This window comes from Myotis yumanensis, unplaced genomic scaffold (assembly GCF_028538775.1).
Source record: "Myotis yumanensis isolate MYYU_CA2020_CCGP unplaced genomic scaffold, mMyoYum1.0.hap1 SCAF_7, whole genome shotgun sequence".
In the NCBI taxonomy this organism is placed as follows: domain Eukaryota; kingdom Metazoa; phylum Chordata; class Mammalia; order Chiroptera; family Vespertilionidae; genus Myotis; species Myotis yumanensis.
Window position 1 is genome coordinate 15,766,833 of NW_027223758.1, and position 21,701 is coordinate 15,788,533.

The window sequence follows — 21,701 nt, forward strand, 5'->3', positions numbered from 1 at the left end:
TGTATGTATATATATATATATATATATATATATATAGCCAAGATATGGAAGCAACCTAAGGACCCATCAATAAATAATTGGATAAAGAAGATGTGATACATATATGTAATGGAATATTACTCAACCATAAAAAAGAATGAAATTTTACCACTTGTGACAACACTGATGGACCTTGAGGGTATTATGCTAAGTGAAATAAATCAAACAGAGAAAGACAATTACCATATGATTTCACTGTTATGTGGAATCTAAAAAACCCCCCAAAAACCAACAAACCAGAAATAGACTCATAGATACAGAGAGTTGCCAGATTGGAGGGGGGTTGGGGCCTGGGTGAAAAAGGTGAAGAGATTATGAAGTACAAATTGGTAGTCACAAAATAGTCATGGGGATGTAAAGTGCAGCACAGGGAATATAGTCAATAATACTGTAATAACTATGTATGGTGCAAGGTGGGTACTAGACTTTGGGGCGGGGGGTCGTCACTTTGTAAGTCACATAAGTGTTTAACCACTATGCTGTACACCTGAAACTAATATAAAATGTCAACTGTAATTGAAAAAAAATTCATGTCCACCCAGAACCTCAGGATGTGACCTTATTTGGACATAGGTTCTTTGCAGATGTAACTAATTAAGGCTCTCAAGATGAAATCATCCTGGATTTATGGTGGCCCTAAATCCAATGACAAGTGTCCTGAGAGGAAGTGGAGTGGACACAGAGACACAGAAAAGAAGGCGATGTAAAGATGGAGTTATGTTGCCACAAACTAGGACCCACCAGGAGCTGAAACAGGCAAAGAAAGGTTCTCCCCGGAGCCCCCAGAGGGAGTACAGTATTGCTGACACTTTGATTTTAGACTTTTAGCATCCAGAACTATGAGATAATACATTTCTGCTGTTTCCAGTTTGTAGTGCTTTGTTACAGCAGCCCTAGGAACATACATTAAGCCCTAGGAGAGTTCACTGGTTTTGCATCCATGGATTCAACCAACTGCAGATGAAATATATATTTAAAAAATCCCAGAGAAAGTTCCAAAAAACAAAACTTGAGTTTGCTACTACACTAAATCCGAGCACTACATTAAATCTATGCGAATGAAGTGATGTGTTGGCATACCCTGCTGTAGCCAATATGAAAATATAATGCCTTTTTATATAAGGGACTTGAGCATCTGTAGATTTTGGTGTACACAGTGGGGGGAAGGCATTGTTAGGGGAACGGGTCCTGGAACCAGTCTCCTGAAAAGACACCAAGGGATAACTGAAATACACTCCCTGACCCCTGATTTTATTAATATATCTAACACCCAAGCTATTCATTCTCTCCACTTGAGTCTCTTATGTAAAGTGAGAGTATTTCATGACATGACCTCCAAGGGCTCTTTCAGCTTTGAGACCTCCTGCCCCATGGTTCGCAAACCTGGGGAGTCACCTGAGTGTTATAAAAGGCTGATATCCAGAGCTCTTGCCCCTAGAGGTTCTGGTCAAGGGAGGATCTGGGGCATAGGCAAATTTTAAAACACCACAGAGGATTCTATTGTGCAACCACCGAGAATTTCTCTAGGCATGTAGGAGTTCATTTCCTTGACTACAGGGGCATCCAATCAAGTGCACTAGTCAGAAAATTGTCTTTCATTCTTTAATAACTACGTTAAATAAACACTGCTACCTTGCTTCATCATGAGTGAGGAATGCTTTGCCATAGAAAGGAGAAGGCTGTAGGCCGAGTGGGGTAAGTCCCAGCAGCCTGACCACTGCCATAGAAACAGGGCCATGTGACCTGCAATGGACAATTCAGAAGCATATGGTGGTTCCTTGGTTTTGCATGATTTGGGGGTCCCCTATCTCAGGTGCAGCATGTAATACGTCTTTACTGATTCTTGAACATTTCTGGGAAGGGACAAATAAGGAACAATCTTAAAGTCTCAGCAGTGGAGGTATCATGCCACTCTACTTTGGCAGTCCAAAGTTATCACCACAGTCTTTTCTCTCAAGATAAATCTAGTCACCAATGACAATGTGGCCATTGTATGTTTTCAGCTCTTTTCCAATTTGATGTAAAACCCAAGTAATAAGTTTTGGCAAGCACTGCCCAGGACCCCAAGTGGCAACTTTCAAATTTATGCTGACCTCCCACAAAGCTTCTAAATGGAGCACCTTAGCATGACTTTGAATATTTCAGCTTGCCAAAGAATACCAGTGAGAAATGGCACAGTCAGGCAACCACTTTCAACACAGCTTGACCATGAGAATTGATGTCAAAAGAATAAGAGGCTGAATGGACATTCTCAGAGGTTTAATCCTCTTGAGATAAAAGCTGAGAGCCCTTTTCACATGGAGCTTAAGGAGATGAGTTTTGCCAGGATGGGCACGTGGGTGGGAAAAGTATTGGTGGAGTGAATAACTGAAAGAGATAGTATTTTGGCTTGAATCAACAAGCATTTAAAGAAACTTCTTTAATACTCTCATTTTTATTCATTTGTTTGACATAATGAGTGCCCACTGTGTGCCAGACACTGTGTTAGATGATTGGTTTGTATGACATTTAGCATAAGCTGCATCATTTGCTAAAACTAAAATTCACTTCATTCTCAAAGGTAAATATAATTGAACACAAATAAAATTGTCAATGTGAGAACTTCCCCTTTGTGGTTTAAGTAGTTCAGGAATCTTTCCTTCATAATCTAGATAAGCATTGCTTTAATCCTAGCCTAAGTGTTTCAGGGGAACACTGACCTGAATATCCTCCTATGAGCATGTGGTCTCAGGCCTATGTGTACCCAGATTTGCTGCTCTTTATAAAGGGCATAGCTCTCAGTACAATCCATACTCAGAAAACCTTGCAACCTTCCAACCTCTGTAAACCCAACACAAGACAAAGGAAAGTAGGGCTATCTGTGTTCATCATTAGTCTCTAAAGCATCCTTGCAGAGTTAATCTTTTGTTATGATATACGCTGATGTTTAATTAATCCAGGCATCCTGATGCAGTTCTTAAATCCTGAAGTTTGAGTTCTAGTCAAGATCCAATACACTAGCTATATGGCTCTGAGCAGGACTCAACCTTTCTAAGTTTCTGTTTGACCATCTGCAGAATGTTACTAATATTTACCCCAAAAGGCTGTTGTGAAGATTAGAGAAGACAGATGCTTAGTGAGGGCAAAGACCCAGTCTTTTGCTGTCCTGGTATTTCCAAGTAAAGATGTTTTGTTACATGCAAATGATATACTATTTACTACATATATAAAATTACACATTTCACAGGTATCAACATTAACCTTTAATTTCTATCTGAATTCTTTAGTGGGAATAACTAGACTAGTAAAAAGGATTAGACTGTGTTAGGAACAGATCACAGGCTGTGAGAATACTTACTTTGGTTGTGTGTACGGCTGTGTGTATGGAAGGGTTTCTATGTACACTTTAGTACAGGTTATAAAAGCTAGAGTTATGAAACCCACACTCCCTATAATGGTGATTAACAAAGCAGATGCCTTCTAAGTGATAACAAACTCTTAAGGATGAGCCCCCTCTTATAAAAAGACTGATGTGAGGGCGTATAAAGGAAGTAAGAAAGGGAAAGAGAGAAATGAGAATGTTGGCACCTTTGATTTCTTTGATATGGACAGAGAATCAGTCTCTTAACATTGAAAGTGGGTCAGAGTTCCCAGAAATGAGAATTTCTTCCACAGTGCCCCTCTAGAGAGCAGGTTCCTACCATGATTCAAGCACCCAGCACAGAACCCCACAGCTGGAAGACACTCAGTTTGGTTTTCCTGATAGGAAGAGCCAGAAAGTTTTTCTGTTATTGAGCTGTCAATTCCTTCCCTGCAGCACTCACAAACCGGGTCTCCTGAGGTACACTCTATAATTATGATCGATTAATGTTCTGCCTTGTACATGGCAGCTCTGCAAGTATTTAAAGATAACTGCTGTGCCCTTCTCAAGTTAAACTTCCCCAGGATCCTCATTGTTCTGAAAATGGTATAACTTCAGACCCACCCATCCATTCTGCCCAACCTCCTGGTGGCCTGCTCTGGGTCCCAGCTCTGCTTCTTTCTTTACTATATCCCTTCTGAGATGGCTGCAAAGCAAATGAGGTCACACAGAAGGATCCACAATGATGAAGACTGCTTCTGAATCACTGACAGTTACCATTGTGACCTGCTAGTCATCAATTCAGGGAGCAGCTTTAACAAGTAACTTAATCATAGCTTCATCTGGGTTTAGTTACATTAAAGTAGCCCCAAGTGTCTTTATTAAGCAATCTTATCCACAAGGGAGACTCCCACAAAAAGAACCACAGGAAAATGCTGATGATAATTTTAGTGTACTGGTGCCCTCATTAGACATAAGGTTTTAAATGTTCCACATGTATGTGTGCATATTTCCCAAAATGTGTTCCATAGAACATTAATTCTGTTGGCTTCTGTTAGACAAAGTATTCCATTTTCAAATTGTTATTTGATTCTAGGTTCCACACTTTTAAATGGTTCATTTACTGAAAGTCTTCTAAAAGTCTTCACCATGCTCCTTTGCATGGTGCATGCTGCAGAGGGAGAAAGACCAGATGGTTTAGCCACAAGATATGTATTCCTTGCAATGTCTTTTGGGAGGAGCAATACACAGAACACATTTGGGGAAATGCTGCATCAGATCATCAACCTTGTAAGGCAGCACATCAAGGGAGGACTACCACCTGGTGATCAGGAGCCCTGCAATGCCCTCACCTGTGTGCACATATGGCAGAAGCAGTTGGGCCTTGACCAGAGAGATCCCCAGGAGCCATTTCATCAGCTTTTTGAGATTTTTCTCTAAGGGCTTCTTCATGGGACCAGTTAGATGTTCCAAAGGTACCATGGAACTCTTTTCAAATATAAATATATATTTATAAGTCAACATACTTCTGGATTCAAATCATCAATTGAGTTCTACAATGGGAATTTCTTGCAGAAACTAATTTAGTGGTACTATCAGGAAGTGTGGTCTACCAGGAATTATGGTAGCATTGCAGCTCAAGAAGGCAAGCAGCTGTCAGAATAACAAACAAGCTGGCAGTATCCAGCTGCCCTTCCAGGACTCATCTCAGGCTTACTCTTTTTGTGGCACTGCACCCCCAATTGCCCCTGCTTCTTTTCCATCTTGAGTTTGTTTTGTAAGGTTCCTTTTAACTAGATGTCACGGTTTGAAATGCTGGTGATTGTGGGGCTAGTGCATAAGACCAATATTACTACTAATATTCAGATGAATATTATTAGAAATAACAACTAACATGTATGAGTGTCTAGTATATGCCTGACATTTTCACACACATGACATCATTTCAATTTTAAGGCAATATTGCCAGGTACTATGTATGTCTGCTTTTCCAATACAGAGGCTCAGAGTGGTGCAGAAATGATCAGGGAATAAAGAGCAGACTCTGATGGCTGATGCCGAAGACCAGGCTCAACTGCCACATTTCCTCAACCCCCAGAGGACAGCCTCTGGTATATTCCTTTTTAAAAATATTCTAGAACTAATTCAGCCCATACAAATAGGAATGCCTCAACAGAAGTATTATAAATGGGAAGGCAGAATCTATCTTAAATCAAACTATATATTTGCCTTACTTTACTAAAGGCCAAATTTCTAAATAACATGACAAAAAATACAAAAATTTAATGAAGAAATGATGGTAAAGAACTTAGTATTAAGCAGAACCAAGGTGTATGAGGCCCTCAAACATTAACTTCATGAGAGATAACAGTTTGTGGGGGATAAGACATGAAGTGTGGTGGCAAGGACAGAATGGCAATGCTTGAACAGAGTAAATGGTTTTAAAGTTTTGTTGTTTTTTTGTTTATTAAATTTTTTTATTTTATTATTTTATTTTATTTAAATTAAATCGTTATTGTTCAGATTATTACATTTGTTCCTCTTTTTTTCCCCCCATAACTCCCCTCCTCCCAGTTCCCGCCCCACCCTCCGCCCTCACTCCCCACCCACTGTCCTCATCCATAGGTGCACGATTTTTGTCCAGTCTCTTCCCACATCTCCCACTCCCCTTTACCCCCAAGAATAGTCAGTCCATTCTCTTTCTATGCCCCTGATTCTATTATAATAACCAGTTCATTCTGTACATCAGATTATTTATTCACTTGATTCTTAGATTCACTTGTTGATAGATGCATATTTGTTGTTCATAATTTGTATCTTTACCTTTTTCTTCTTCTTCCTCTTCTTAAAGGATACCTTTCAGCATTTCGTATAATACTGGTTTAGTGGTGATGAACTCCTTTAGCTTTTCCTTATCTGTGAAGCTCTTTATCTGACCTTCAATTCTGAATGATAGCTTTGCTGGATAAAGTAATCTTGGTTGTAGGTTCTTGGTATTCATCACTTTGAAAATTTCTTGCCATTCCCTTCTGGCCTGCAAAGTTTCTGTTGAGAAATCAGCTGACAGTCGTATGGGTATTCCCTTGTAGGTAATTGACTTTCTTTCTCTTGCTGCTTTTAAGATTCTCTCTTTGTCTTTTGCTCTTGGCATTTTAATTATAATGTGTCTTGGTGTGGTCCTCTTTGGATTCCTTTTGTTTGGGGTTCTCTGCGCTTCTTGGACCTGTAAGTCCATTTCTTTCACCAGGTGGGGGAAGTTTTCTGTCATTATTTCTTCAAATAGGTTTTCAATATCTTGCTGTCTCTCATCTTCTGGCACCCCTATAATTCTGATGTTGGTACGCTTGAAACTGTCCCAGAGGCTCCTTACACTATCTTTGTATTTTCGGATTTTTTCATTTTGCTTTTCCGGTTGGGTGTTTTTTGCTTCTTCGCATTTCAAATCTTTGACTTGATTCTTGCGCTCCTCTGGTCTGCTGTTGGGTGTCTGTATAATATTCTTTATTTCAGTCAGTGTATGCTTAATTTCTAGTTGGTTCTTTATCACAACATTGAGGGTCTCATTAGATTTCTTGAGGATCTTATCAAGTTTATTGGCAGTTTCTAGAAAATTTTTGAAAGACCTTAAAAGTGCGTTTTTTAACTCTATATCCTCCATTTCTGTCATGTTTCTTTGTCTCCGCATTTTTTATGCTTTCTTGGTGCACCCCCTTATGGTCTTTGTGCGCAGTCTTGTTGTAGTTAAGCCTTGATTGTTGTCGGCAATACTGGGGGTGAATTGACCTCCAGGCTAACTGGCTATGAGAGTCAGCTGTGTCTGCAGTGGGAGAGCTTCCGTGCTGGATCTCTAGGGCGGTGCTAGTCTAGCGTTTGCCTAAGGCTATCCGGCAAATGCCTCTGTGCAGGGGTTGGGCGGGGCGGGTCCCCGGGGATCTACAGGGCGGGCAGAGCGAGCAGTTATGGCTGCTCTCAGATCCATCCCCAGGGGCTCTGCCTCTCAGAGTCCCAGGAGAGAAAGCGGCATTCAAGTTCCGACCAAAGCCAGACAGTCCCGCTTCTCCCATTTGAGTCTGGGTCCCTAGAGACTCGCCCGGATCTGGAGCTCAGAGTCTGAAACTCCCTCCCGATTGAAAACAACAACCTCGCCCTCCGCCGCCGGCCCACTCCACATGCACTCCGCACCTTAGTATTTCACCTCCGCACTGGGTCTCCTCTGAGTCTCGGTATGGATTTCTCTTTCCTTCTAGTTGTAGGATTTCCACTCAGCCAGCCTTCCTGTGGTTCTGGGTGATGTCCGTTCCGTCTTTTAGCTGTATTTTTGAAGTGGTTGTTCGAGCAGCAAACTCCGGTGTTAACCTATGCCACCATCTTGGTTTTCCTGTTGTTGTTTTTTTATGTCTCCCAAGCTACTTTAAGTGTAGTATTCTGGCATACAATGTGCATAAAACATTACAAAAAACAAAAACAAAACAAAAACAAAAACAAAAAAACCCCCTGCCAACTGCCTTCCACCCTTAAATAAAAAAATAGAGGGTCTGTTCCAGTCTGTGGAGTGAGTGGGTATTGTGGAATAGAGGATTACCTACTGTGACCCCACACAACCTGCTCCCAGGAGGTTATTGCACCTGTACAACAGCTAGATGTGGTCAGAATTGAGCCCAAATAACCCACAAAAGGGCATCCAGCTCAGGTTTTCAAGAAGACCATTCCACTGAGTCTCACAGATATTTGCTACAAAAGGCCAACCCATTAAGGCTGGGAGTCATAGCAGTTCTATCTAATACATAGAAACAAACTCAAAGAGACAACTAAAAAGAAACAACCCCAAAATGAAAGAAAAGAAGGAATCTCCTGAAAAACAGCTAAATGAGAGGGAGGTAAGCAATTTATTAGACAGAGTTCAGAGTAATGGTTATAAGGATGCTCAATGACCTTAGTGAGAACTACAAGGAAATTAATGGGAACTACAAGAAACTGAGTAGGAAATACATCAGATAAAAAGGGATATAGAAACCATGAATAAGAACCAGTTGGAAATGAAGAATAGTATATCTGACATCAAAAATACGCTGGAAGGAATTAAAGGCAGGCTTGATGAAGCAGAGGATCAAGTCAATGATTTGGAAGACATAGAAGAAAACACACTCAGAGCAGCAGAGATAAAAATATAGTTAAAAGCATGGGGACAGTATAAGGGAACTTTGGGACAATATGAAATGGAAAAACATCCATAATAGGGGTACCACAGGGAGAAGAAAGTGAGCAATAGACAGAGAAACTGGCCAAAATCGGTTTGGCTCAGTGGATAGAGCGTCAGCCTGCGGACTGAAGGGTCCCAGGTTCGATTCCGGTAGAGGGCGTGTGCCTGGGTTGCGGGCACATCTCCAGTGGGAGATGTGCAGGAGGCAGCTGGTCAATGTTTCTCTCTCATCGATGTTTCTAACTCTCTATCTCTCTCCCTTCCTCTCTGTAAAAAATCAATAAAATATATTAAAAAAAAAAAAAAAAAGATAGAGAAACTGTTTGAAGAAATAATGACAGAAAACTATCCGAACCAGGTGAAGGAAAAAGTTACACTAGTTCAGGAGCATAGAGAGTTGCCATCAAGATGAACACAAGAGACATACACCAAGACACATCATAATTAAAATGGCAAATGTCAAAGATAAAGAGAGAATCTTCAAGGCAGCAAGAGAGATAGTCAGTTACCTCAGGAGTTCCCATAAGGCTGTCAGTTGATTTCTTGACAGAAACACTACAAGCCAGAAGGGAATGGCATGAAGTATTCAAAATAACAAAAAGCAACAATCCGAAACCAAGACTACTCTTTCCAGCAAGGTTATAATTCAAAAATTAATGGTGAAATAAAGAGCTTCTCAGACCTAAAAAATGCTAAAGGAGTTTATTACCACCAAACCAGCATTGCAGGAAATACTAAAGGATAGTACTAAGGAAAAAAAAAAAAAAAAAAAAAAGAAATAGAGAGAGGTACATAGGCATAAAGAATAAAAATGGCAATAAAAAAAAATCAATAATAACCTTAGCCCTGGCCAGTTTGCTCAGTGGTTAGAGCATCAGACCATGGACTGAATGGTTGTGGCTTCAATTCCCAGTCCAGAACTCGTACCTAATTTGGAAGTTCAATACTTGGCTCCAGTTGGAGTGTGAGCAGTGGCAACCAATTGATGTGTCCCTCTCACGTCAATGTTTCTCTCTCTCCCAGAACTCTTCTGCACTTCCACTCTCTCTAAAAAAATTAACTGATAAATAGCCTCACTCCTGGGGTGAGGATTAAAAAAAGTAATACCCTTAAATGTAAGTGGATTAAATGCTCCAATCAAAAGACATAGGGTACCTGAGTGGATAATAAAACATGACCCATATGTCTACTAAAGGAATTTATTACCATCAAAACATGACCCATATATATGCTGTCTACAAGAGAGCCACCTCAAACAAAAGACTAAGACAGGATGAAAGTGAAGGGATGGAAAAAAATATTCCATACAAATGGACACAAAAAAGGAGGTATAACATACTTATATCTGACAAAATAGAGTTCAAAACAAAGACCATAAAAGTGACAAAGAAGGTCACTAAATAATACAAAAGAGATCTATCCAAAAGGAAGATTTAACTGTGGTAAATATATCTGTACCTGATATAGGAGCATCTAAATATATTTTTAAAACTTCTGGAGGACTTTAAAGGAGAATTAGAAAGTAATACAGTCATAGTACTGTATTACTTTAATACACCACTAACATCACCAGATAGATTTTCCAGACTGGAAAAAAAATCAACAAGGAAACAGTGACTTTAAAAGACACATTAGATCAAATAGATTTAATTGACATTTACAAAACATTTCATCCCAAAGCAGCAGGATATATATTCTTTTCAAATGCACAAGGGACATTTTCAAAGACCACATTTTAGGACAAAATAAGCTTTTACAAGTTCAAGAAGACTGAAATCATATCAAGGATCTTCTTGGATCACAATGGCATGAAACTATAAATCAACTACAATAAAAAACCTCAAAAACATTCAAACAGATGGAGGCTAAATAGCATGTTATTAAACAATGAAATCAAGGAAGAAATAAAAAAACTTCCTGAAAACACATGAAAACAAAAACACAACAACCAAAAATCTATGGGGCCTAGTTATTAGAGGAAAGTTCATAGCATTATAGGCCTCCCTCAAGAAATAAGAAAAAGCTCAAGCCCTAGCTGGTTTGGCTCAGTGGACAGAGCGTCAGCCTGTGGACTGAAGGGTCCCAGGTTCGATTCCAGTCAAGGGCACATGCCCGGGTTGCGAGCTCAATTCTCAGTGGAGGGCATGCAGGAGGCAGCCAATCAATGATTCTCTCTCATCATTGATGTTTCTATCTCTCTTTCCCTCTCCCTTCCTCTCTGAAATCAATAAAAGTATATATATAAAAAGAAAAAGCTCAAAAAAATGATCCAATGCTACAACTTAAAGAATTAGAAAGGGAACAACAAGAAAAGCCAAAGGAAGTGAAATGAAGGAAACAATAGAGATCAGAGTGGAAATAGATGACATAGAGACTAAAACAACAATACAAAAGATCAATGAAACCAAGAGCTGGTTCTTTGAAAAGATAGCCCTCGCTGCTTTGGCTCAGTGGATAGAGCATCAACTGTGGACTGAAGGGCCCCAGGTTCGGTTCTTGTCCAGGGCACATACCTGGGTTGCATGCTCCATTGTTGAGGGCATGCAGGAGGCAGCCTACCAATGTTTCTCTCTCATCATTGATGTTTCTATCTCTCTCTCCCTCTCCCTTCCTCTGTGAAATCAATAAAAATATATATTTTGAAAAAAAGATAAATAAGATTGATGAACCATTGGCCAGAATCATCAAGAAACAAAGAGAGAACCCAAATAAGTAAAATTAGAAATGCAAGAAAAGTAACAACTGACACCACAGAAATACAAAAAATTGCAAGGAAATATTATTAGCAACTATATGCCAACAAGTTGGACAACCTGGTTGACATGGACAAATTCCTGAAAAAATATAATCAGAAAACCTGAATAGACCAATAACAACTAATAAAATTGAAGCAATAATATAAAATACTTCCAGCAAACAAAAGCCTGGGACTGGATGAATTCACAGACCTGTTTTACCAAATAATGAAAGAAGAATCAACACATATTCTCCTCATACTATTACAAAAAGAATTGAAGTGGAAGGAAAAAGAATTACAGACCAATATCCCTGATGACCATAAGATGCTAAAATCCTCAACAAAACATTAGCAAATAGATACAACAATACATTAAAAATATCATACACCATGACCAAGTGTGATTTATTTTAAAGATGCAAGGCTGGTAAAATATTCACACACCAATAAATATGATATATTATATTAACAAAATGAAGGATAAAATCACATGATCATATCAACAGATGCAGAAAAAGCATTCAACAAAACCAAGCACCGATTTTGGATAAAAACTCTCAGCAAAGTGGGAATAGAGGGAACATACCTCAACATAATAAAGGCCATATATGACAAACCAACAGACAATATCAAACCCAATGGGCAAAAACTAAGTGTTTCCCTCAAGAACAGGAACAAGACAGTTGTTCGCTTTCATCACTTTCATTCAAAATAGTACTGTTAATCCTAGCCACAGTGATTAGACAAGAAAAAATAAAAGACATCCACATTGGAAAGGAGGAAGTAAAACTGTCATTATTCACACATGACATAATATTGCACATAGAAAACCCTATAAATTCCACTAAAAAACTACTAGGTTTAATTAATGAATTTGGCAAAGTAGCAGGATACAAAATCAACACCCAGAAATCCATGTCACTTTTATATACCAATAATGAACTCTCAGAAAAAGAAACTTAAAAAAATCCCATTTACCAACAGCAACAACAAAAATCAGATAACTGGGAATAAACTTAACTAAGGAGGTAAGTAAAAGGCCTGTACTTGGAAAACTATAGTACATTAAACAGGAAATAGAGGAAGATACAAACAAGTAGAAGTATACACCGTGTTCATAGAGTGGAAGAATTAACCTCATTAAAATGTCCTCACTACTCAAAGCAATCTACAGATTTAACACAATCACTACTAAAACACCAATGGCATACTTCACAGATCTAGAACAAATATTCCAAAAATTTATATGGAACCAAAAAAGACCACTTTGGAGAAGTGTTTATTCAGGTCCTTTGCTCATTTTTTAATTGGATTGTATGTCTTCCTTTTGTTGAGAAAGAACAAAGTTAGAGGGATCACAATACCAGATATCAAACTATACTACAAAGCCATTGTAATCAAAACAGCCTGGTACTGACATATGAACAGGCATCTAGACTAATAGAACAGAACAGAGACCCCAGAAATTGACCCACGCCATTATAATCAATTAATATTTGACAAAGGAGGTAAGAATATACAATGAGTTCAGCTGGTGTGGCTCAGTGATCGAGTGTCGACCTATGAACCAGGAGGCTACCGGTTCAATTCCTGGTCAGGGCACATGACCAGATTGCATGCTCAATGATTCTCTCTCAATGAAGTCTCTTCAATAAAAGGTGTTGGGAAAATTGGACAGGTAAATGCAAAAAGAAATGAAATTAGACCATCAACTTACACCATAAACTCAAAATGGATAAGAGCCTTAAATGTAAGTCTCAGAACTATAAAAATTCTAGAAGAAAACATAGGCAGTAAAATTTCAGACATCTCACGTAGCAGTATTTTCACCAGTACATCTCCTAGGGCAAGGAGAACAAAGAAAAAAATAAACAAATGGGACTACATCAAACTGAAAAATCTTCTGCACAACAAAATGAAAAGGGAACCTATGGTTTGGGAGAGCATATTTGCCAATGATACATCTTGATAAGGGGTCAATTTCCAATATATATAAAGAACTCATAAAATTCAACAAAAGGAAGACATACAATCCAATTAAAAAATGAGCAAAGGACCTGAATAAACACTTCTCCAAAGTGGTCATACAGATGGCCAAGAGAAAAAAATGCTCAAAGTACTAATCATCAGAAAGATGCAAATTAAAACTACAATGAGGTATCACCTCACACCTGCCAGAATGGCTACCATCAACAAATCAACAAATGATAAGTATTGGTGAGGGTGTGGAGAAAAGGAAACCCTAATACACTGCTGGTGGGAATGCAGACTGGTGCAGCCACTGTGGAAAATAATATGGAGTTTCCTAAGAGAATTAAAAATGATACTGCCTTTTGACCCAGCAATCCCACTTCTGGGAATATATCCTAAGAAACCCAAAGCACCAATCAGAAAGGATATATGTTCCCCTATGTTCATAGCAGTGGTATTTACAAAAGCTAAGATCTGGAAACAGCCCAAGTGCCCATCAGTACATGAGCGGATAAAAAAACTGTGGTACATTTACACAATGGAATACTATGAGGCTGTAAAACAGTAGGATCGCTTACCCTTTGCAACAGTATCGATGGACATGGAAATTATTATGCTAAATGAAATAAGCCAGTCAAAGAAAGAAAAATATTACATGACCTCACTTATATGTAGAATCTAATGAACAAAAGAAACTGACAAACAAAACAGAAGGAAGCAGGGCAGGGGTGCAGTGTGGGGAAGAGGTTAACTAAAGAATTTATATACATATATGCACAGCCCATGGACGCTCACAATAATGCAGTGAAGGCTGGGATGGGGTGGGGACTGGCTGGAGGTTGGCAAAGGGAAGAAAATGGGGGGCATCTGTAATACTGTTAACAATAAGATAAAATTTAGAAAATAAATAAAATTAGAACTGCTAACTATTTTTTTAAAAATATATTTTATTGATTTTTTACAGAGAGGAAGGGAGAGGGATAGAGAGCCAGAAACATCGACGAGAGAGAAACATCGATCAGCTGCCTCCTGCACACGCCCCCACTGGGTATATGCCCACAACCAAGGTACATGCCCTTGACCAGAATCGAACCTGGGACCCTTGAGTCCGCAGGCCGACGCTCTATCCACTGAGCCAAACTGGCCAGGGCAAACTGCTAACTATTGATAGACCAATGACAGGTTGTTGGAATTGCAATTTCTTTAAAACTTTTAATGGCAAATAGCTCTTATTACTTCTAGGCTCATCATATCTCTTTCTGCATGATGAGAAGGAAGCTTTGAAATCCTGGTACTTAACTTTCTCTTCTCTTATAAAGAAACTAGAGGCCAGGTGCACTCGTGCACTTGGGGGGGTCCCTCAGCCTGGCCTGTACCCTCCTGCAGTCCAGGAGCCCTCGGGGGATGTCCACCTGCTGGCTTAGGCCCACTCCCTGGGAATCGGGCCTAAGCTGACAGTCAGACATCCCTCTGGCAGCCTGGGAGCCCTTGGAGGATGTCCACCTGCCAGCTTAGGCCCACTCCTGTTGGGGAAGGGAAGCCTAAGCCTTCAGTCGGATATCCTTAGCACTGCCAAGGAGGCGGGAGAGGCTCCCTCCACCACTGCTGCACTTGCAGCCATTAGCCTGGCTTGTAGCTGAGTGGGGCTCCCCCTGTGGGAGTGCACTGACCATCAGGGGGCAGCTCCTGCGTTGAGCGTCTGCTCCCAGGTGGTCAGTGCACATCATAGCGACTGGTCATTCCTTTAGGGTCAATTTGCATATTAGCCTTTTATTATATAGGATTCTATGAGGCAGACACAGAGAACTGATTGCTGGTTGCCGGAGGCAGGGGTAGGAAGAGAGCAAAATGGGCGAAGGGGTCAAAAGGTACATATTTTCTGACAATTAAAACCACAATGAGATATCACCTCACACCTGTGAGAGTGATTATTATCAGTAAATTAACAAACAGCAAGTGTTGGCAAGGATGTGGAGAAAAGAGAACCTTTAAGCATCGTTAGTGGGAATGCAGATTGTTGTAGCTGCTATGGAAAACAGTATGGAGGTTCCTCATATATTTAAAAATAGAACTACGATATGACCCAGCAATTCTTCTTCTGGGTATTTATCTGAAGAAACAGAAAAAACTAATTTGAAAAGATATATACAACCCTATGTTCATTGCAGCATTATTTACAACAGCCAAAATATAGAAGTAACCTAAGTGTCCATGAATAGATGAATGGATAAAGAAGATGTGGTACATATATACAATGGAATACTACTTAGTTATAAAAAAGAATGAAATTTTATCATTTACAACAACATTGATGGACCTAGAGGGTATTATGCTAAGTAAAATAATTCATACTAAGAAAGACAAATACCATATGATTTCACTTACATGTGGAATCTAAAAACAAAATAAATAAACAAACAAAACAGAAATAAATTCATAGATACAGAGAACAAATTGATGGTTTCCAGATGGGGGGAGTTGAGGGATGGGTGAAAAAGATGAAAGGGATTAAAAAGTCAAATTGATAGTTATAAAAATAGTCACAGGGATGTAAAGTACAGCTTAGGGAATATAGTCAATAATATTGTAATATTTATGTATGGTGTCAGATGGATACTAAACTTATAGGGGTGATCACCTCGCAAGTTATATAAATGTCTAGGCACTATGTTGTACACCTGAAACTAATATAGTATTGTATGTCAACTGTAATTAAAACATAACATTTTGAAAGGCCAAAAAAAGGTATAAATTTCCAGTTATAAAATAAATGTCATGGGGAGGTAATGAACAGCATGGTTACTGAGGTTAATAATACTGTATTGCATATTTGAACACTGCTAGGAGAGTAAATCTTAAAAGTTCTCCACAACAAGAAAAGCATTTGTAACACTGTGTGGTGATGGATGTTAGCTAGACTTACTGTGATGATCATTTTGCAATGTGTACATATATTGCATCATTACACTGTATACCTGAAAGTAACATAGTGCCATAGATATCAATTATACCTCAATAAAATTTTTATGAGATAATAACATTTGCAATAATTTTTGGGAGAGTCATCTACTCGCAGCAGGGGATGATTGAAAATAATACTTAAAAGACAAGTAGGAATGGGCAATGAAGCCACTTCCTGGTTTCTCCTAATAAGCTTTTATACTTTTAATTGAAATAAGTTCAGAGGTTATTAGATACTTATGCATTCATAGGTAAATGCAAGGGAAAAGCATCCAAATAACTTATTGGTTATTTGTAGTTTGGGATCATTAACACTTCTATTAAAAAAATTAAAGTCCTGGCCAGTGTGGCTCAGTTGGTTGAAGCATCATCCCATGCATCAAAAGGTGGCAGGTTCAATCCCAGGTTAGGGCATTTTGGGGAGGTTTCCAACCGATTTCTTTCTTTCTCTTTCTCTCTCTCTCTCTCTCTCTCTCCCCCCCCCCCTCCCCCCATTCTCTAAAAATCCATTAAAAAAATAGAGGGAACTTTACCAGTGTTTTCTCAAAATGAAGAATAAGAAGGCAATAAATATATAACTGGGAAATATTTAAAAGAAAAGGAAACCTCTGCATTTTGGAGTGAAATATTATCTGATGTAGAATACACACAATAATTTCTCTACTATAAACTCCTTTTTCAAAACCAGAGTTCATCACAGAAACATGAGCTTAAAAAATTAATCATCAGGCCATGAATTGTACTGCCATAAAAGAAAGCCATTCTTTCCTGCATATAAACAACATTACTACAATACATACAGATGCGTGCCTCAGTACCTTGGTGCAATGGTGTATTTACTTGTATAAATATTTAAAGTCAGACCTTTGAATTTATAATGAAGTAGCACAGCACTTTAAAAAACAAGGCACTATTAAATTTAGATGCATGACAAATAGAATTCTGTTCAGAATACTAATTGCTGCTGTTGATATTCTAAAACTAAAAAAAAAGTAATGATATTCAGATTTCATCTTAATAAGCCTAATACATGTGCAGAAAACTTAATAAGTCTTGATGAAGCCTTATTGCTAAAATTGTGTATTTATCAACCAGGCTTTGCAACTGAGGCACAAGCAAGCTTCCTGTCTGGTACTTTTCCCCTTGCTCTTATTTTAATGACACACATTCAATTATCACAGGAAAGAAAAGAGTAAACTCAGAAACATCTGTAGTTTACCATATAATGACCGGGTGTTCCCCATGGAGACTGACCCTTTCACAGACGCAGGTGCTGAAAGGCTAGGTGATGGGGATGCTCGCATGTGTAAATGTATAACATGATTATGAAGAATTCAATAGACACGGTTATTTTCCACCTTAGCTTGTGTTAACGTTAAGTTTGCACATTATAATTATGTGCTCTTATAATTACTCTCCTGCTCCAGCATGTGGTAGTCAAAAATACATCCTCTTAGTGGAGTTCACATATCACCAACCTAGAATGTACTGATTATATAACAAGGTTGAATTCTGTGTTTGCAACTCTTAGGCAACCATAACTTTACCTGTGATTGGAACATTTGCTGCCATGCTTTCTTCCTTGCTCTCATCTCTGCAGGCGCTTGAAACTTCTAAAAATCAAACACATGACAATAAAAATGTATGTCAGGGTTATATTTATGGACTAGGCCTTTGTTTGATTTTTTTTTAAAAACTACCATTCCTATTATTTTCACTGTCTCCCCACCTCCTTTTTTTTTAATCCTCCAGTTTATTTCTTGCCTGGAATAGTACTGTTCCTTCTAAAAGGAAAACTTTTCTAAAACTAAGGTATTTCTATGTTTTCATGAAAAAATTATTTAGCCTGACATCTATCAAATTTGAAGGGGGCTTAAAACAGTGAGTCTTAAATTCTGTGCATGTATATCAACTTCTGAATACATCCTGAGTAACTCATTGCTGTATTGGAAATACCACTATAGTGGCTTACTGACATATTTTAATAGTAATGTTAAAATAGTCAATTTCTGGATACTAAAATTTTAGAGGGCATAAATTCATTGATTCATATTCATCAGTTTAGACTTTTATAATACTGTGTTATAAAGACAACCTTAAAAAGAATGTTTATAAATTATGAGTAAATTCTATTAAGTGATATCAAAAACTTTACAGTACTTTATGGAATCATTTTAATGTAATCATCTTCATCTTTGTAGGATGATCAAAATTACCTACTGCCCAGTGATTAGTTTTGTTAAGATTTCATAACTTATAAAAACGTAATTTATTGGAAATTCAGTAACACTGCAGCCCTACAATTAGGTTTCCTATCCCTGTGAGACTAAACAAAATCATATATTTATAGAAAGGCGGTATGTAAAACAAACAACCTATTATGCATATTAAAATCAGAGGTATTCTCTCGTCCCCTTTATTTTATAGGTACACCCTGAGAAAGAAGGTGTCACGTTGACTCTGAATGGGTTTTTGCTGTGGACCAACCCTTTAACAATAGTTACCTTGTTCCCAGGTAAGAACTCTGTTGAACCACGGAGCGTATTTTGCTTCCTTTATTTCACTTTTGTCATTCAGAATGGATGGCAAGCTGCAAGATGATTCATTACTGTGAATGGCCGACCTATCTTCACCCTCTTCTGTAGGGGCTCTTTTCAATAATGCTGTTGCCTACAGTGTTTGAAAGAAAGCACAAAGAAATAACAAACTGTAGCTATATTCCCCTTGTCTCAAAGACCCAATCTTCAAATACAATTTAGGTTAAGCTTTACTTAGGATTTAATTTGCTTTCTGACATTTAACTGAAATTAAAATGTCTTCAAGATAGAATAACATCTGATTATTTTCCAGCAGAATTTAATTCTTTGTAATAACTTACATTAGAAATAATACTTTCTTTTGGAGGACTGAATCTTATGCAGAAGTGTTTTTCTACCTGTGAAATATGTGTATGAGATGCGACCGCCTCTGTTAATCTGGGTTGGTTTATCCAAGATTTTCTCTTTCATTGCATGAGCCCTTCAGTGGTTTGAGAAAGAGATCTGGAAAAATGTGACCTCGTGGTATCCCCATTCCTCTACAGATAAATGACCCCCGGACTTCCCCTAAATGGGAAAATTGCGTAAAAACTTGGTGGCTGAGGAGGAGTCACTAAGCAAAAACAGAACTGTTCTAAATGATAATCTTCAATCAAGAATAAAGTTGCTCTGTTGCTAAGTCTGCTGGGAAGCCTGGGAAACTTAACCACTATACTGTTTTACTGTTTTCAAAAGGCACTGAACTGTCTTATCACATCACCTTATGTACTGGGCAAGGAGGTGGGCACAGATTTTGTCACAGCCAAATTAAGAGGTAGAGAAAAAGTGGCAATTAACAGGATAGGTTAATATCTCTTAATTCGCAGGTCAGCACTCTTAAAAATATGCTGGTAACAAGAGTAAAACCACCAATGATAGCATCGTCCTGCTGCCAGAGTATGTTTCTTTCTCACTTCTTACTCAGAAGTGATTTGCCCAGGCGGTTGGGAGAGGGAACTTTGATGAGCTGCTTACTTTTCATTGGTATCTGACAACAGTAGTAATTACAGTGCAGTGTCCAACACAATCTGTGGGAAAGGGAGGTGAGATTCTACACATTAATATGAAGAATGGAACTGGACCAAGCCTCACAGGTCATGTTAGTCCAAGGGTGAAGTAGTTAGAACAGAATTTTCCAGTAAACAAGAGGGAAGATGATAATCTTTCCTTGTAATTAACATGAAAGAAGGGGAAAATGTCCTCACAGGGAGAATCACTGAGGCAGAACATGGAAGATCTGACCTTGTAAGTTTGGTTTTGAAAAACACAGCCACTGTCATCATCAGCCTTGATATTCCTGCAACATACTCCTGCCCTCTGCCCTCTGCCCTCTGCCCTCCCCAGGACTGTATGGCTTCCTGGGCCCTTGGCCTATCCTAGAGGATGGATCAGCTGATTTCAGGGTATTTAAGAAGTTGTAGTCTCCTTGGCCAAAGGACTTAGTCTCAAGTTAGCCTTGGGATTCCTCTACATGTATAAAGTGATCCCTGGATTTTACTCCAGTTGTGACAAGTCTCTGTTGGGGTGATCTGCACAGTATCCTTGTATCTGCAGACTGGGGTTCAGTATAGTGTCCTTCCCGTGAAGCTCAGGGCTGGCTCCCATAGAGCCCCAATCTCAGCTGCCTACAAGAACCATTGCTCTGCACCTGCTTCTAGAATCTTCCAGAAAAAAGAGGTGAAGAGTAGTACCAGGTCTTTGACTGCCATATATACCATCCTGGCATGCCTCATTTCTAGATCCTGATCTAGGCTGTCCCCAAGGAGAATTAAGTTCCCACTCTGTGTGTCCAATAATCCTGGGTATATGAAAAGCATTTTAGAATATGAACAAAAAGTACTGACCAAAATTCTGTAGTTATAAAGCTATAATTTTTTCTTTCTGATATTTTAAATAATTCAATCTTTCTGAGAGCACTTCAAATATGTATTTCTCCCTCATATTACCTTATGCAACAACTGTAACTAATAATTTCTTGGCATGAATTCAAGATAGCCACTGTCTTAACACACATCTATATTAATAAAAGCCTATGTGGTCGTCACGCCCTCACACTATGATGTCCTCACGCTGTAACAATCCATCACTAGAAAGCTGCATGCACAGCGGGCGCAGGCGGGTGGGTGGGGCTGTGTGTGTGGCAAGGTGCGGGTGGGTGGGGACTTGACACTGTGTGGGCGGCATGGAGGCGGGTCCCGGCGGCTCAGTGCAGCGCAGAGGTGGGACCCCTGGCTCTGGCCTACCTCTTTGGGGCAATCCATTGAGGAACCCTGGATGGGTGGGCAGGGCCTATCTCTTTGGGGAGATCTAAGTGAGCAACTCATTGAAGTTTCTTCTCCCAACCGCCTGTGAGAGGGCACAGGCCAGGCTGGGGAATCCCCCACCCCCTGAGTGCAAGAATTTGGTGCACCAGGCCTCTAGTTTTAAAAATAAAATTGATAGAGGACTGCTGAAGCTTTCCACATTTTCTATTGAAGAATTTGTAGACAATGAAAACTTTTGGTTTGTCAATGACTCATATAACTTCCCACTAGTCTCTTCTTTATGATACACAATATATCTCACTGTTTTGCATATCCCCTTCATATTAGACCCCCTTTGCTTTAGCTGAGCTGGGCTTCAAAAGAACACAGAATAAAATGCTTTAATAATACTGAAAACATCCTTCTAGTAACTCCTTGTATGCTTGATCAGAGTAACACCACAGCCAATAGTGCCCTATTTTTTTTAAAACCATGGTGGTAAATAAAGTGAAGTAATAAAGTGGTGAGCATACTGCAGGTTTTCATTTACTTTGTATATTTTATCTCGTTTATTTTCATTACTTACTATACATATTTCTAGGATTTCTATTATTTTTTGATAGAGAAATTTATA

General features: G+C 38.9%; 1 protein-coding gene across 3 annotated transcripts in view; it reads right to left on the reverse strand.

Annotated features, from left to right (window-relative positions):
• KIZ (kizuna centrosomal protein) overlaps window positions 1-21,701 on the reverse strand; it is a 125,752-nt gene that overhangs the window by 17,737 nt on the left and 86,314 nt on the right. For all 3 annotated transcript variants that reach the window (XM_070421423.1, XM_070421424.1, XM_070421422.1), the window contains 2 exons: window positions 18,753-18,918; window positions 17,796-17,861 (listed from right to left, as the gene is read on the reverse strand). In XM_070421423.1, coding sequence (XP_070277524.1) covers window positions 17,796-17,861; window positions 18,753-18,918 — 232 coding nt within the window. The remainder of the gene's footprint in view (window positions 1-17,795; window positions 17,862-18,752; window positions 18,919-21,701) is intronic.